The 15,025-nt window shown below is 38.8% G+C and overlaps 3 protein-coding genes across 3 annotated transcripts in view; 2 read left to right on the forward strand and 1 right to left on the reverse strand.

Annotated features, from left to right (window-relative positions):
* The window catches only part of LOC108972139 (neurobeachin-like protein 1), a 70,698-nt gene that overhangs the window by 45,004 nt on the left and 10,669 nt on the right, over positions 1–15,025 (reverse strand). The window lies entirely within an intron of this gene.
* LOC108972151 (larval cuticle protein A3A) lies at positions 3,701–4,676 on the forward strand. Its single transcript, XM_018938655.1, has 2 exons — positions 3,701–3,783; positions 3,868–4,676. The coding sequence occupies exons 1-2, from the start codon at positions 3,769–3,771 to the stop codon at positions 4,267–4,269; spliced, it is 417 nt and encodes a 138-aa protein (XP_018794200.1). The 5' UTR covers positions 3,701–3,768; the 3' UTR covers positions 4,270–4,676.
* LOC108972150 (larval cuticle protein A2B) lies at positions 11,073–12,168 on the forward strand. The gene is made up of 3 exons (XM_018938652.1): positions 11,073–11,111; positions 11,273–11,506; positions 11,599–12,168. Exons 1-3 carry the CDS (start codon positions 11,100–11,102, stop codon positions 11,941–11,943), a joined length of 591 nt encoding a protein of 196 aa, XP_018794197.1. The 5' UTR covers positions 11,073–11,099; the 3' UTR covers positions 11,944–12,168.

The following is a 15,025-nucleotide window of genomic DNA, read 5'->3' on the forward strand; positions in this document are numbered from 1 at the left end:
ATAACACCGCTCGAAACGCGTTTTTCTCAAAACACACTTTTTTAAACCGGCAGACATGATTCCGGTCGAACTACTCAACCGATTTGTTCAAGTTGGTAATCTAACGGTAGGCCCACGAAACGTGCTGCTTGGGCACAGTCGGACCATAGGAAGATGGGAGATAAATTGGTGGTATTCATTGGGTAAGCAAGGAGGTGTTGAGCTGTGTGTCAGGGTCAATTCTCAACAAGTTTAAAATGCTACTCCAGAACGAAATTACGCAAGGGTCACTCCAAATTCTCAGGACAACTAGACCACTTCCTCTACTATGGGAAGTCGGTGAAAGTGTTATTGACTCCACTGTGAATGGAGGTCAGTGTCTCTCTGAAATTTGCTGCATCCTTACTCTCGTCGAGTTACTATTCAACGCTACCGACGTCTTGATTACGTCCATAATTGGCATGAATTAAATTTTTTTATCTTATTTTCTTTATGTATATTAGCTAAGGATGCACACCGAAAATCTTATATCGTTTTGGGGAATATTTTCGAAGTTACGCGCAAAGTTAGACAAAAATCGATTTTTTTTAGAAACCGCTATTTTGTTAACAAATTTAAATACCTTTAAGTTTTCTTAGAAAAAAAACTGGAAAATTCGCTTTTTTCGGCCCTCTAACTATATATATATATATTTCGATTTTAATACATAGAAATACATAAAACATATGCTTCTTGGTGCACTGTGCTCGCGAAAAACTTTGAAATTTATCAATAAATATATTCTATCGCCAAATTCGGTGAATTCACACACCTTTCGGCCGTAAACGATAGGCACAGCATTCACAATGCAGGAGTAGGCACATAAAACAAGTAAATGCAGCAAATAAAATTGCATTTGTTGTTGTTATTAGTAAGCGTACGCAGAATTATGGCCCTAACAGCGGTGAATTGTGAACTGCAAATACAAAATCATTTTGGCGCAGCGTCAAATTAACTGCCAACAAGAGCGTGTCAGCGTAGCGATTGGGCGGATATGCCGCTCGACGTTGTATCTACCATGTACATACTTATATATTTATTTACATATGTGTATATATGGGCATATAGACATGTGTAAATATCTATGTTTGCAGCTGCATATGTTGAGAAGTGCCGCCGTGTAGCTCACACGTTGCCACTATATTTTTCGCCTGCTTGGCTTGACCACCTGTTAACGCTCACGAAGCGGGGCTACGTGCTCTGCTCTTGTGTGGCAGTGTTGCAGCGTTAAAAATTGATCTACTGACAAGCGCTTAAATCACTATCGATTTAATTGTGTTGATTTTACAAGCGAGCGCTTGAGATTACTTTTATTCGATTATATTTATGTCTATGCATTTGCATAAGAAATATATGACTATGTTTGAGTTTTTTTTATATGTATGTAAGTATGTATATATATAAGTAAGTTGGCCTTAGAGTCAAATTGTTGTGTGATAAATAGGACTAAGCTACCATTTATTTTATTTAGGGGTCAAGACTTTGTGGAACCTGCATTTGAATTATTATTTAATTAATAGCAATATGTTGATGTAAGAAGAGTTTAAGGGTTTCATATTTTTGGGAATCATAATAAAGTATTGTTTTGTTAGAAGTGTAATTTTTGGCTATCCATTTATAATATTTAATTTAACGCATACTAATTTCTCTTCACAAAGGAGTAAAAGTTATAATACAAAACATGTCAAAAGACGCTTCGCACGCTTAGCTTAACCTATGGACAACAAAATCTGCCTACTGAGCGTTATTACAACATCATAACATATCTTGAGACCCAGCATTCATTATTGAATAATATTCGACCAAATAGATTACATTCAGGACGCAGTGAAGGAAATATAGCAGCCGTAGCTGAGAGTGTACACGAAGACCATGCGGAATCGATTCGCCGCCATTCGCAACAACTTGGACTGACGTATAGAACGACTTAGCTCAATTAAAAGCATACAAAATATAGCTTGAGCAAGAACTAAAGTCGCTCGACCTTCACAAGCGACATCGCTTCGATCTATGGGTTCTTTAAAAGTTCCAAGAAGATGAGCAGATAATTTCATGTTTTGAGTCCGTCGATTTACCACCAAGATCGTGTGATATCACACCGTTAGACTTTTTCCTGTGGGGATATGTAAAGTCTGAAGTCTATGTGGAAAACCAAGCTTCGATTGAGGCCTTGGTGCAATTACCAGAAAATTAAAGTCAACGGATGGACCATCTGAGACGTAGCCGCGGCCAACATTTGAGAAAGATAATTTTCAAAAAATAAATGCCAAAGAATTTTCTTTCGAATGATAAATTAAAATTTGAAGTTTATGTGTTTTTTCTTTAAAAAAAAAAATAGGGAACCTCGAAATGAATAACCCTTTCGAATAGTTTAGTGAATCACGATAAAAAAAAAAGATTGTTTACGACGCCAAATATTTACGTGGCAAAAAGCATTCAGTGAAGATTTTTTGCAAAATCTACGCCGAGTAGGGGTCGCAAAGGAGATGCTTCTCGAAATTGTTGATAACCCTACATTTATCAAACGCACAATTACTGGTGACGAGACTTGGGTTTATGGACATGATGACGAAACTGACCAATAATCTAGCAAAGACGCTCCAAAAATTAATCGAAACTGAAAAACCAAAATTTGATGTAGGCAAAGGCCGGAAAATTTAATCGGATGATATAAAGCTTAAACGGACAAAATTATGAAAACTTCAGCAAAATCGAAATGTTTTTAAATTAAAGATAACTTGCCTTCGAATAGCTATTTATATTTAATTTCCTCTGATTACTTTAAAAATACGAATTTTCGTATGCTATAAAATGGATATATCTAATTGGTAGAAACTAACTGATATTTTAACTGTTTTATGCGTCATTAGCATATGAAATGCTAACGACCCTCTTCTAAGCCCCTCAAAATATATGTACATGGCGCATACTTTGTACCATTAATTGAGTTATCTGTCGTATGTCTCGCAGTGCCGTTTGGACACGCTGACAAGCAATCATAACTATACATTCCACAACAAAACGCGCATGGCACAGCGTAACGTAAATATTTTCATTTTAATGATTAATGTGCGCGTTGTGGAACGTGAGAGCCACAGGCGTTGAGGCGCTTTAATTTGCTTGCGCGCTCGAAGTCTCTGAAGAACCAACGCCTTGTGGGCATATATGTACATATATATGGGCGGTGGGCGCGAACCCATATTACTCATCCACTTAATAAACTCGCAACACACATATACACAAACATACGCAAAGCGATTTTTAAAATGCCTTTATGTTTGGTAATCGATCATTTTAATGTCGCTGAGTCGCTGTTGCATTGGGTAAGCGTGGTGGCCAAACAGTTGGCACGGCGCGGCACGTCCGTCGAAGTAAATGGCGATGAACGCGCATGCGACAAAGCAAATATTGCTACATTCACTAACCATAATAGCAATGTTTATAATTTCATTTGTACTACGACTTATTATTAAGGCATATTGGAGGGCAGCGTAGTCCAAACAGCTGTTAGGTTATTATGTCACTCCAGCGTTTACTTTTCTGGCAATAATGTCACAATTCACAACCATAACCAAATTGATTTCAAAATTTCAAAAAACTGAATATCGGCGCCAATTCGTGCGGGTGGCGCATTTTGTTTATAAGCCGGACAGATGGGCCTGATAACATCACTCCAACGAAAGTAATCAAACACTAAGTACAAGCAACACACTTTTCTGTGCACAAATCAACAGCAAATCAAGTAGTAAAATGGCTTTCCTCAAGGTAGGTCACAAAGAATAGGATTTAGTGGATTTAAGCCCCTCTACTTTTATCACTTGCTGATTTCTTTTCTCTACTCTCTTTCAGTACACAACTGTCGTATGCTTAGCGCTCGTCGGCGTTGCTCAATGCGCACTGTTACGCGCTGCCCCGGCGCCCGTCGCCTTCGCCGCACCCGTACCCGCACCAGTTGTGCCCATCAACACCGAGATTGACCCACACCCACAATACGCTTTCGCCTACAACGTACAGGACGCGCTCACCGGCGACAGCAAGAGCCAACAGGAGGTGCGCGATGGTGATGTGGTGAAAGGCTCCTACTCCGTCTTGGATGCTGATGGTTCCCTGCGTACTGTCTTCTACACCGCCGATCCCATCAACGGTTTCAACGCCGTCGTCCAACGCGGTCCCGTTGCGCCAGTGTTGGCTGCCAAGCCCGTCGTGCCACTTGCACCAGCGCCTCTGCCAGCTCGCTTCATCCAAGGTTAAGGTGGTGATGAAGAATTCTTGGATGACGGCGCCGGCTATCTGTAGTTTTAAATGCATTCCTACTGCACTATTTAACTTATATATCTAATCTCACGCACAACTATTTAGTAGGCTAGTCAAGCGAATGTTAAGAAGTGGACATTGTAGCGCGAAAAGCATGATGCGCAGGACTTTGTGTTCTTGTTGTTGTACGTTTACAATTGTCTGAAGTCAATTTAGTTAGTTATTGCTTTGTTGTTTTGTAACGAATAATTTCGAGTTGTTATGTAATTTTTAACTACATTTAATGCACATAACACACCAAACTATACACACATTCACATTAAGTTTGCATTTGTGTAATTTTTAATGTAATTTTTGTAGTAATAAATCACTCGGCAACACTTTTGAGATCGAAATCAAACAAATGCTTTTCTATCTTTTGGCTTATTTTCCTCGTTGCAAGCAAGCGGCAGCCCAACGCATGAACTATTTCTCGATATTTATGATTTTTCTCGTTTCTTTCCATGTGTCAATTGCGTATACGCCCAGTGGTCCGGCCTTAAATTTCAGCCGAAACGAATGTCGCACGCATTGACCACGGGTTTTTTTTTTTGTTTTTTGTTTTGATTTTTTTTCCAGACTGTCTATGACATGCGTAAATCATTTGCAATTGAAAAGTCTCATGAAATATGCAGAAAAACGCATTGCCATGGTTTATGTGTTCAAATATTTTGCAGTTATGAGAGTTATTAATGCTCGCCAAGCCCTTCTAAGCTGCTTACATTTAAAATGTGCGTATTATTAGCAAGATAAATAAGAATGACAAAACGCTTACAAAATCATAACTGATCGCCTTTAAGGAAAAAATATACTTTATGATATCTAGGAATATACATACATACATATGTATATAAGAATACATAATCACACTACAAGTTTTAATTCACAAAAACAAAAAAATACAAACGTTAACTTCGGCTGCGCAGAAGCTACAATAGCCTCCATAGGTTCAAGTTTTCTCACAAGAACTTAATTTTGATCGGTCAGTTTGTCCATACGAGATCGTGAAAATACCTTGTTAAATTGAAGTTTTCCAATTTGGAAAACCTAGGACTTAATTTGCTTGATTAGTTTGTATGACAGCTATATGTTTGCTAGACCGATGTGAAGAATTTCTTCAGAACTTATGCAGGTGCCTTCGGAAATATATGCTAGAGAAGACCGATAACAGTGATGATATCCCAAACTAGGTCACGTACATACAGACAGACAGATCTAAATACCTCAATCGACTCTGCTCGTCACTCTGATCGTCTATATATATATTGATAGTTATGTTCAGGATATAAAAATGGCTAGAGTGTTCATTTAAAAGAATTTTATCGTATATCATATACGAGAGCTATCAAAATTATTGAATCGAACTCGTATTCCCCGTATGTGAAAGCGATCATGTCCGCAGGTTACAGAAGATTGGAAAAAGCAATATCTGTCGGTGATTCGGTCTTGTTTTTGAATGGATCTTAAAATAGATCCTGGTATATTGTATATGCAGCATATATTGGATGTGGAAAAGATGTCGGTGCAATCTGAGTCGAGCTTGCTCATTATGAACAACAAGCGAGACCACTTGATAACGATATTTATCGCTGTTTGGGAAAACTTTTCTATCGGCCGGATAAAGGACGGCTACCGACTTCTGATCATCAAAAAGTATGCTCTACATTGACGATCTGATGACAAAGCTATCACACAGCCTTTTACTTATTATTCAGAAAAACTGTCATTTTTATACTTGACAATGTGCTCATCCATAATAAAAACGGTTTCGTACAGATTTAACTCCGCGCGACTTCCTTCTTGTTTCCAAATTTGAATAAGTCACTCGCCAGAGAAAAACTTGAGCTGCATGAGGAGTTTATAGCTGCCATGGAGGTCTACCTCCAGAAAAGAAGATTTTTCGGACAGGTTAAAAAAGTTAGAGAATCCCTGAATGAGATTTGAATTAACTAAGTAATTAATAGCAATTAGAGCATTTATGAGGGTTTTTAAGACCTTCCTTCGATTCGAAAGTCCGCATTTGAGACGAAGAGCAGATCCAAGAGCTGCTGTTTCTACATTGATGGCGGTGAGAACATAACCGTTATAGCGTTATGATATCCGACTATTTGGTGCCTGAAATTGAATCTCGTGATCTTGGCGATATTCGGTTTCAATAAGACAGCGCCACTTTCCACAAATCGCCTCAACACACACACTTCGGTGAGCAGATAATTTCACGATTTGGGCTAGTCGATTGGCCACCGAGATCGTGTGGTGTAACACCGTTAAACTTTTTGGGATATGTAAAATCTAAAGTCTATGCGGACAATCTCGCTTCGATGCAGGTCTTGGAGTAATGACGAGTGCTATTCGCCAATAACCTGTCGATATGCTCGAAAGAGTCATTGAAACTTGAAATCGGTAATCCTTTCTATTTTTGGCATAAATTACATTAGCATTTTGAAACTGATTGGGGAAGTAATCTTATTGGAATTCATCACAAATAATTGATATCACCAAATTCTGCAATATAAATTCAAGCACCACTCAGTGGCAATTTATGGTGGATTTCGTTGTTAAACTGTCAGTTTGAATCTAATTGCATTCGCACAAGTGGCATGCCAAGAAAATTGCCTCAAGCATAAATATGTATGTTCGTTCATATGATACTCTTGCTATTACAACAATGTATACAAACACTTAGATATACATATATGTACATATGTACGCGCTTATTTACCTATGCAAGTGCATGTTGCAAGAAAAAAGAAGACGGCAAAATGTTGACAACGACGTAATCGCTGGCAACAAGCGAATTTCAATACTTTTTGCCAAAAGAAAAAAATATATACTTATTTATGTTGAACATTACAAAGGAGTGAGTAGACAAGCAATTGCTTGGAAAAAATTTGTGCGAAATATTCAGACAGCTAATTGAAAGGAAAATTGACGTTTGCGCACACGCGCATGTGCAAACAAATTAACGCTGTTGGAGAATAAAAGCATATTTTGGAAAAAAATTCATGAAATAGAGTATTATTTTATCAAGTTCCCTACAATTCGTAATTTCGCAGACCTTGACTGAAAACTTTTTCACGTATTGTAATAGAAGATTGTTTTTAAAAAGAGGCTTCTTTTGAGCAAAAGTTGCATCCAATTTTCCACAAACTTGTTACGAGCTTCGTCTGGGATGGCCTTTAGTGACTTCAGAAACTGACTTTTAATGGATTTGCTTTGACGCATTCCCTGAAACGGATTTTTCAGTTTTTCACAGTGAGTCAAATCTGGAGAATAAGGTACCTGAGAGATGACTTTCGTTTTGTATTTGGCAAAAATTCACCCACTACAATGCTAGAATGTCATTGTGATGAGAACTCAATGAATTTTCTGCCCTTAAATCTGGTGGTTTACGACGAACTGCGATTTCCAATCACTATTTCCAAAAACAAAATATTGACTATCGAATGGTTCATTATCTGTCTGGGATGAAGAGATGAGGATTGTACCGCGACCTAATTTCTATTGTGCCATATCTTAAGTCACAATGACCCACTTCGCTCCAGCATATTGAAAAGTTCCAATATACTGTTAGGTGCTAATCAGGCGATGTGATCCCTATTTGGGAACATGGATCCAAGGGCCTTTATCCTGCGTCAGCAGACTGATGTGAAAATAATTAGTAGGTATTCGGCAGTTTCAGTCACAGAACCCGAAATTTACACAAGATGCTGTGCCCATATTATATAGTACGTCTTGTGCTTACAATGGCCAGTGTAGAATGCCACAAGAGGCCTGAGTTTGTCCCTTGATAGGTTAATTACATATTTAAATTGTAACCACCCATCAGCAACTTGGCACGATGGATGCCTTGGAGTTGTTGCCAATGCCTCTCCCTACTTATATCTTCTTAATTGCGGAACACCTTCTTTATGGTATAACACGAATCGCGATGAAGGGTTCAAGTCCTACCATGTTAGTGGTCACTGCGGAGCGGGTGAGCGAATATACGAATATACCGGCCACCCATATAAGGTGCACTTAGTTACGTTTCGAGAGACTATTCAGCCGTTATCTACACTCCATCAACAGTAGCGATTTTATCTCGAAGGCAGAGTGCCGCTAGACTGTCGTTATGTATGATTATAAGTTCGTTGAGATAGTTGCATTGGAGGTTTATCTCTACGTATTTACTTACGGCAAGAATATTTGCATGAAATATGAACGGAAAACTTCCCAAAGGTATGGATAGTTTGGTGCGTGGTCCTACGACTCCAATTCCCTCCAACGTTTTCGAGCCGTCAGTGTACCTCTTGATTGTACTATCCCTAAGCAGTTGAAATCAATCCATTCAGCCTTACTGATAACCTTGAACTTCTTAGTGAAGTATTGCCAATATTTGTGCGTATTGAAAAGAAATAATTTTGGTTTTAGAAAACAATAATAAGAGCTATTCGTTCCCGTCAGATATCTTTCTGCAGAGATATCGTATGCAAGAGCATGGGTAGAGAATATTAAAAAAAAATTAGCAATCATGAATCAAACATGGGATCAAGTGCTTGGAAATCATCATTGCTCTGACTAAGGTTTGTGTCACTATTTGAGAACATTAATTCATATTTCGGTCATTAAATATTTTAATATTGAATAACAAGTTCCAATAACTCAGTATAATTTCACAATACGAAAAAATGTTAACTTTGATGGAATATTTCCATACGAAGCTTTATCAATTCGTATGGCAGCTTTAGGGATCCGATATCGGCGCTTCCAACAAACGAGCAGCGTCTTTGGGAGTAAAGGACACGAGGAAAAATTTAGGGGAACTAGTTCGAATATATACAGACAATCAGGCCGACAGACAGACCAGCTTGTCACGCTCGTCGACGCTCCCTTCCGGTGGTGCGAGTAATTTTCTCCTAAGTCTGAAATTAGTTCGATAACATTGGATAGTCGAAAAATTCTTTTCGTATTTCTTCAATAGATGTTGTTGCAGTCGTATATCTCCAGTGCTACCAATCACATTGTGACATACCATATAATACTGGAAAGGTAATATTTTAAGTTCATTCAAAAAAAAAAAAAAAAAAAAAAATCAGGGAAGTTGAAAAAAAATGTTACAGCTGTTCAAAATCGAGTGAAAATAATGAAGAAATTCGCTGCATTTTGAAATGTTTGTATAAAAAAGGGAAGAACGTCTCTCAAGACACCAATGAAATTTGTGAAGTTTACAGAAACGATGCTGAATTTGTTTGTGAAGCACAACAATGGTTCACTCGCTTCCGTTCTGGAAATTTCGATTTACACTAATGGAATAACAATATACAGAGCCAGACAACTATTTGAGATTATCTTGCAAAATGCTTTTACTCTTAAGACCGAAGGAAGTTCTTATAGCGGGACAGAACTTTAATCAAAGCTCTAAGATTAAGATGTTAATTAAATTATTTTAACAGCTGTGCAACAGATGCATATGTTATTTATTGATTTCGTTATGCGCAGCGGCACACCTCGTGACATTTCTAAACACATTCGGCACACTTAAGTGACACGAAGCTTAAAACTAATTACCAGCACGAACGACTAAGGCACTTTACTTAGAATACTTAAAGCATTGCGTGATTTTAGGGACTTTTGCTTTTAAATTAAAACCGAAACGAAATGCTAAGTTAAATTTGTCAATTAAAGGCGAGCATTTAAGGCGGAAGCCGCCAGCCGCCAACCGCCAGCATTGAGGGGTGCAGCCAAAGCGGCCGCAATCAGTGACAACGAAAGGAGCCGCCAACGAAATGCATGCCCCTAACGGACTATGTATATGCATGTACGTTTGTGTATGAGTATATGTGTGTGTATGCGCTAGTATTTGCATTTTTTAATCGTTAGTATTTTGTCCACTACTCGACTTGTTCGACACGCGTTCGATCTGCCGCAGTGGTGGCTTAATAGGCCTAAATTGTGCATTACGTACGGTATCGTAACTGGTATATGGAGTGGCGGCGCTGGAAAAAAATGCCCTGCCACCTCGCGGCGGCTGAAAAATTGCATGCGCAAACGCGTGCGTACACACTGTCCACTGTATGTGCACTTGGGCGACGCCTGTGGGGCATGCAACTTACAGCGCTGCTAAGCCAGCAAGCCGCCAAACCGCTGAGGCTAAGACTGGCACAGTGCACCAGTTACGAGATGGGTGTGTGTGGGGCTTGTTTCTTGGTGGCATGCGTGCTCTTGCCATTTGCTGTTCTTATTTTTCATTGTTGTTGTTGGCAGATATGTTGTTGTTGTTATGTCGCATTCGTTGCAGTGGCGTTGTTATAGGCCTAAGCGCATAAGCGCCTAACCTATGCCTAAATCACGAACGTGGCCACCGCCGCCTCCGCGCTCAGCACCACTCAACGCGCACAGCATTCAGCTAAGGCTCCGCCGTCACCACCATCACCGGCGTCGCCTTCACCATAACGACGAAAAATGAATTATTTTAATTTCGTTCAAAGATACATTTTTTCTATGCGTCTAATACGCCTTTGTGTTCTCTTGTTGTTGCTGCTGTTGTCTGGCACTTTTTTCTCACTTTTGCATAAAGACATGTATAAATTGTATTGTTGTTGTTGGAGTTGTTGTTGTTTTTTTCACTGTTGTTTGTCGCTTGCATCAGCCAAATGGCAAGTACAAGCGGGCGTAAATTTCAATGCACACATTTTCTGCGAAGTGGCAGCAAAATCGGCTGGCTGCTGCGCCTATATAAAGCAATAGCTGATCTTGCATAGAACCACAGAGTAATTTCATTTGTCAAACGCAACAGTCAAGCAATCATGGTACAAAAGGCAAGTGTGTCTGCTTGTGGGTGTGTGTGTGTGCTCACGCACGCACCTCCGCCGAAGGATTAGCAAAATTGCACAACTGCTGTCCAAGCAACTGGCTGCTGCTGCAGCTGCTGCTTAGAACAGAAAGTTAACGCTTGTTGACACTTTTTTTCTACTTGCAGTTGATCATTCTCAGCGCTTTGGTGGCCGCCGCTAGCGCCGTCGCCGTCCTGCCAGGCCACGGTTACCCTGGTCTGGCGTTGCCCGCTTTGCCTGCACTGCCAGCTTTGACGAAAATCGCTACGCCTGTGCTGCCCGCCATCACCAAGTACGCCGCGCCACTTGCCGTCGCCAAGGTGGCCGCTCCCGAGCCATACGACCCCAATCCACAATATAGCTTCAGCTATGACGTACATGTGAGTATGAGCGCCGCATTAAAGCCTACACAGCACGCTTAGCAATGGCTAATTAAACGCTGAACTTTCGCTTTTTGTCACCTTTCCTCCAGGATGGTGCTACCGGTGATGTGAAGAGCCAACAGGAACACCGCAGCGGTGATGTGGTGCAGGGCGCCTACTCGCTCATTGAGCCTGATGGCACACGTCGCATTGTCGAATACGCTGCCGATCCAGTGCACGGTTTTAACGCAGTCGTTCGCCGCGAACCTCTCGCCGTTAAGGCTGTCGCCCCAGTTGCCAAGATTCTAGCTCCAGCCCCACTATTGCACGCACCAGTCATTGCGAAGGCCATTCCAGCCATTCCAGCTCTGTCAGGCTTGCCAGCTTTGGGCGCTTTGCCAGGATTGCCAGCGCTTGCTCACGCACCACTTGCTGCACCCATCTATCACGGTTAGACGTGTGCTGCATGTTTAAGGAAAACAACTCTGCAACAACAACAAGCACGACAAATATACTACACTTAGTCAATTCACATATGAGAAAATGTGAAGTATTGCCGTTGCCGACCTCTTGCCGCTGCCATCACCCCATGATTGAATGAATGACAATAACAACAACATTACACATTACAAACAACATTACTCGTAGCCCTCTGCAAGCCAACAAAACCACCAAACAAACAGACAAACCGTCCAACAAAACAAAAGCATTGGCATTTGCTCCGCCTAACGGTAGTATGCCGCAAAGTGTATCCGGGTTTGAAGTGTTCTCGCACGGCAGCAGACGGAATTCTACTGTAAACGTTTTAACAAATACCGTAAGAACAACCGTTAAAGTAGTAGTAGTGGTGGTAGTCGTAGCTAACACACACACTCTCAATCACATASATACATACATACGCACTTCAGTTGGTCTCCGCTCTCTGCTGCAGCCGAAGGACGTTGACATCGTGGSCCTTTGCTTAATGCTTATTATTATTATATGTTAATCTCGTTGGCTTGTTATTATATTTCTATAAATATTTATATATGTTCAAATATCTCTATATTTCATACATATGTACATTCACGCGCTTTACCATCTTCTTCATACTAAAATATTATCTTCGTTATTCGTTACAATTCTCGTTTTTTATTAGTTATTTTAAGGCTGTTTGACCGCGATAAATACCTACATTACAATTACTGTATGTTAATACTCATATGTAAACCGAATAAAGTGTATCAAAGTATGCAATTTCAAAACAAAAAACAAACTTTTTTTAATTTACAAAACAAATTAATTGAAAAACAAAAACCAACTGTTCCTACGTTTGAGAACATAAAATTATAGTTAGAACAGGTTTGTTAATATATTTATATGTATAAATAATATTATACACTTGTGCTCACATAATTAAGTCATTCAGTACTTTTTTACAATATGTAAAAAAACAAGATATATTTCTTTATGCAACATCCCTAATATTGCGCGAGCAAAAAGTTGCGTTATTCTAGGAACGCCACCGATTTACAGCGCATTCAAGTATTTTCGTTTGGGAGAGTTTAAATGAATTTTCCATCTATTGTCAATAAAAGTATGCTCACATAATTAAGTCATTCTGTTTGAAACGGGTAAATAAAAATTTTTTCGCCACAATTTACATCAATATTGTTCTTTTTTACTAAATTAAGTTATTTTTAACAAAATTTGTAGTCATCGTCGTCATGGGCAAGAATAAAAGCACAACTTCAAGCGAAAGAAGGGTMATATGGGAATGTTTTCAAAAATATCAAAATATTGCCGAAGTTATAGATGTTTTAGGATTTTCTCGAGGCAAAATTAATAACGCTATTAAATTTTATAAAAAAAATAAGACTTTTGAAAATTTACCGCGTAAAAAGCCAAGAAAGACCACCCGTTCTGACGATAGGGCCTTAGTAAGGCTAAGTAAGTCTGATCCATTTTTAACCTCCACAGAAATTAGGGCTCAATTAGAGGAATACCACGGCGTACAAATATCTGCGCTAACTGTACGAGACGACTACAAGAAAACTCATTGAATGGCCGTTTAGCAAGACGAAAACCTATTGTTTCAAAAAAAAAAAAAAAAAAAAATATTGAAAAGCGAAAAGCGTTTGCTAAAGACCATCTCTGTAAGGACTCTAAATTTTGGAATTTGGTGGTTTGGAGTGACGAATCCAAATTTAATGTATTTGGTAATGATGGGAAACCATATGTAAGACAACCCCCTTTGCAAGAACTCAATCCCAAATACACTAAAAAAACCGTGAAATATGGCGGTTCATCGSTGATGGTGTGGGGTTGCTTTACGTCRTCAGGCGTTAGCCCGATTGTTAAAATAGACGAGAAAATGAYAGGTGAAATGTACAAAGGAATACTGGAGAACAATTTAGACGGTGATTATGTGGACAACTTACCGTTAGCTTGGATTTTCCAGCACGATAACGACCCCAAACACTGCTCGYRGGTCGTTAAAACTTGGATACGTAGTCGAAATATTAAAATTCTGGATTGGGGGATTATAAAAAGAGCCGTAGCTGCACGAAAACCTCGCAACAAAGATTCTGTATGGCAAATAATATAGTCAGAGTGGTACAAAATTAGTCCCGCTCAATGTGATACTTTAGTCCAAACAATGCCTAAGCGATGTATTGAGGTGTTACGTAATAAAGGTTATCCAACTAAGTATTAGTCTTAGGTAAGGTAAAACTGCAAAAAAATGTCGTATACTTCGAATAACTACATTTTTCTTTAGGTGACTTAATTATATGAGCAAACCAACATGGATGGGCTAAGGAACGCAATATTTTTATTATTTTAGAAGTTAAATAAAAAATAAGAATTCTGTTTTGAACTGAATTAAAATTTCTTCCATTTTTTGTAAAATTAAGTTTCATTTATGTACCATAGAAGTTGCTTTGAATAAACTTTCGTTCTGTTACTGGCGTGACTTAATTATGTGAGCACAAGTGTAGGTTATGTATATATGTTATATTATAGGTTATGTGAAATATTTACAGATTTCACTCTATAACCCATGATAATTTGAGCAACCATCTCAGGAACTTTACTCATGAAAGAATCCTTCAATAGTTATTAGGAAGAACTATCTTGACGATTTGTCGTTCTATAAGTGATAAAGGTTTAATTAAAAATCCATTATTTCTTTAATAGCTGGCTTTAGTAATCTATATCTCGTATTGTATAAGTCCGGTGGCATACATGACACTAGACATATACGACATAGTGCTAAAAAACGTATCAGAAAGTCTTGCGATTGCTTGGCTCAGTGTTTTAACTTAATATATGGGCAAGGAGAAAATATTTCATTTACAATTTTTCTTTAATAAGACGAACAACACAAGCCAGGTCAATATGAATAGTGTTTATGGTCTGGATACTAAGAGGTGATCCATTTCAAGGTTTTCTATTTTTTTAACGAAAAAACACAGAAACTTTAAATTTAATGGGAAATGTTTACTCGTATTATCATTCGAAAAATCGTTCTTTGGCATTTACTTTTTGAAGATTATC

This window comes from Bactrocera latifrons, unplaced genomic scaffold (assembly GCF_001853355.1).
Source record: "Bactrocera latifrons isolate USDA-ARS-PBARC rearing strain unplaced genomic scaffold, ASM185335v1 scaffold_380, whole genome shotgun sequence".
NCBI lineage: Eukaryota > Metazoa > Arthropoda > Insecta > Diptera > Tephritidae > Bactrocera > Bactrocera latifrons.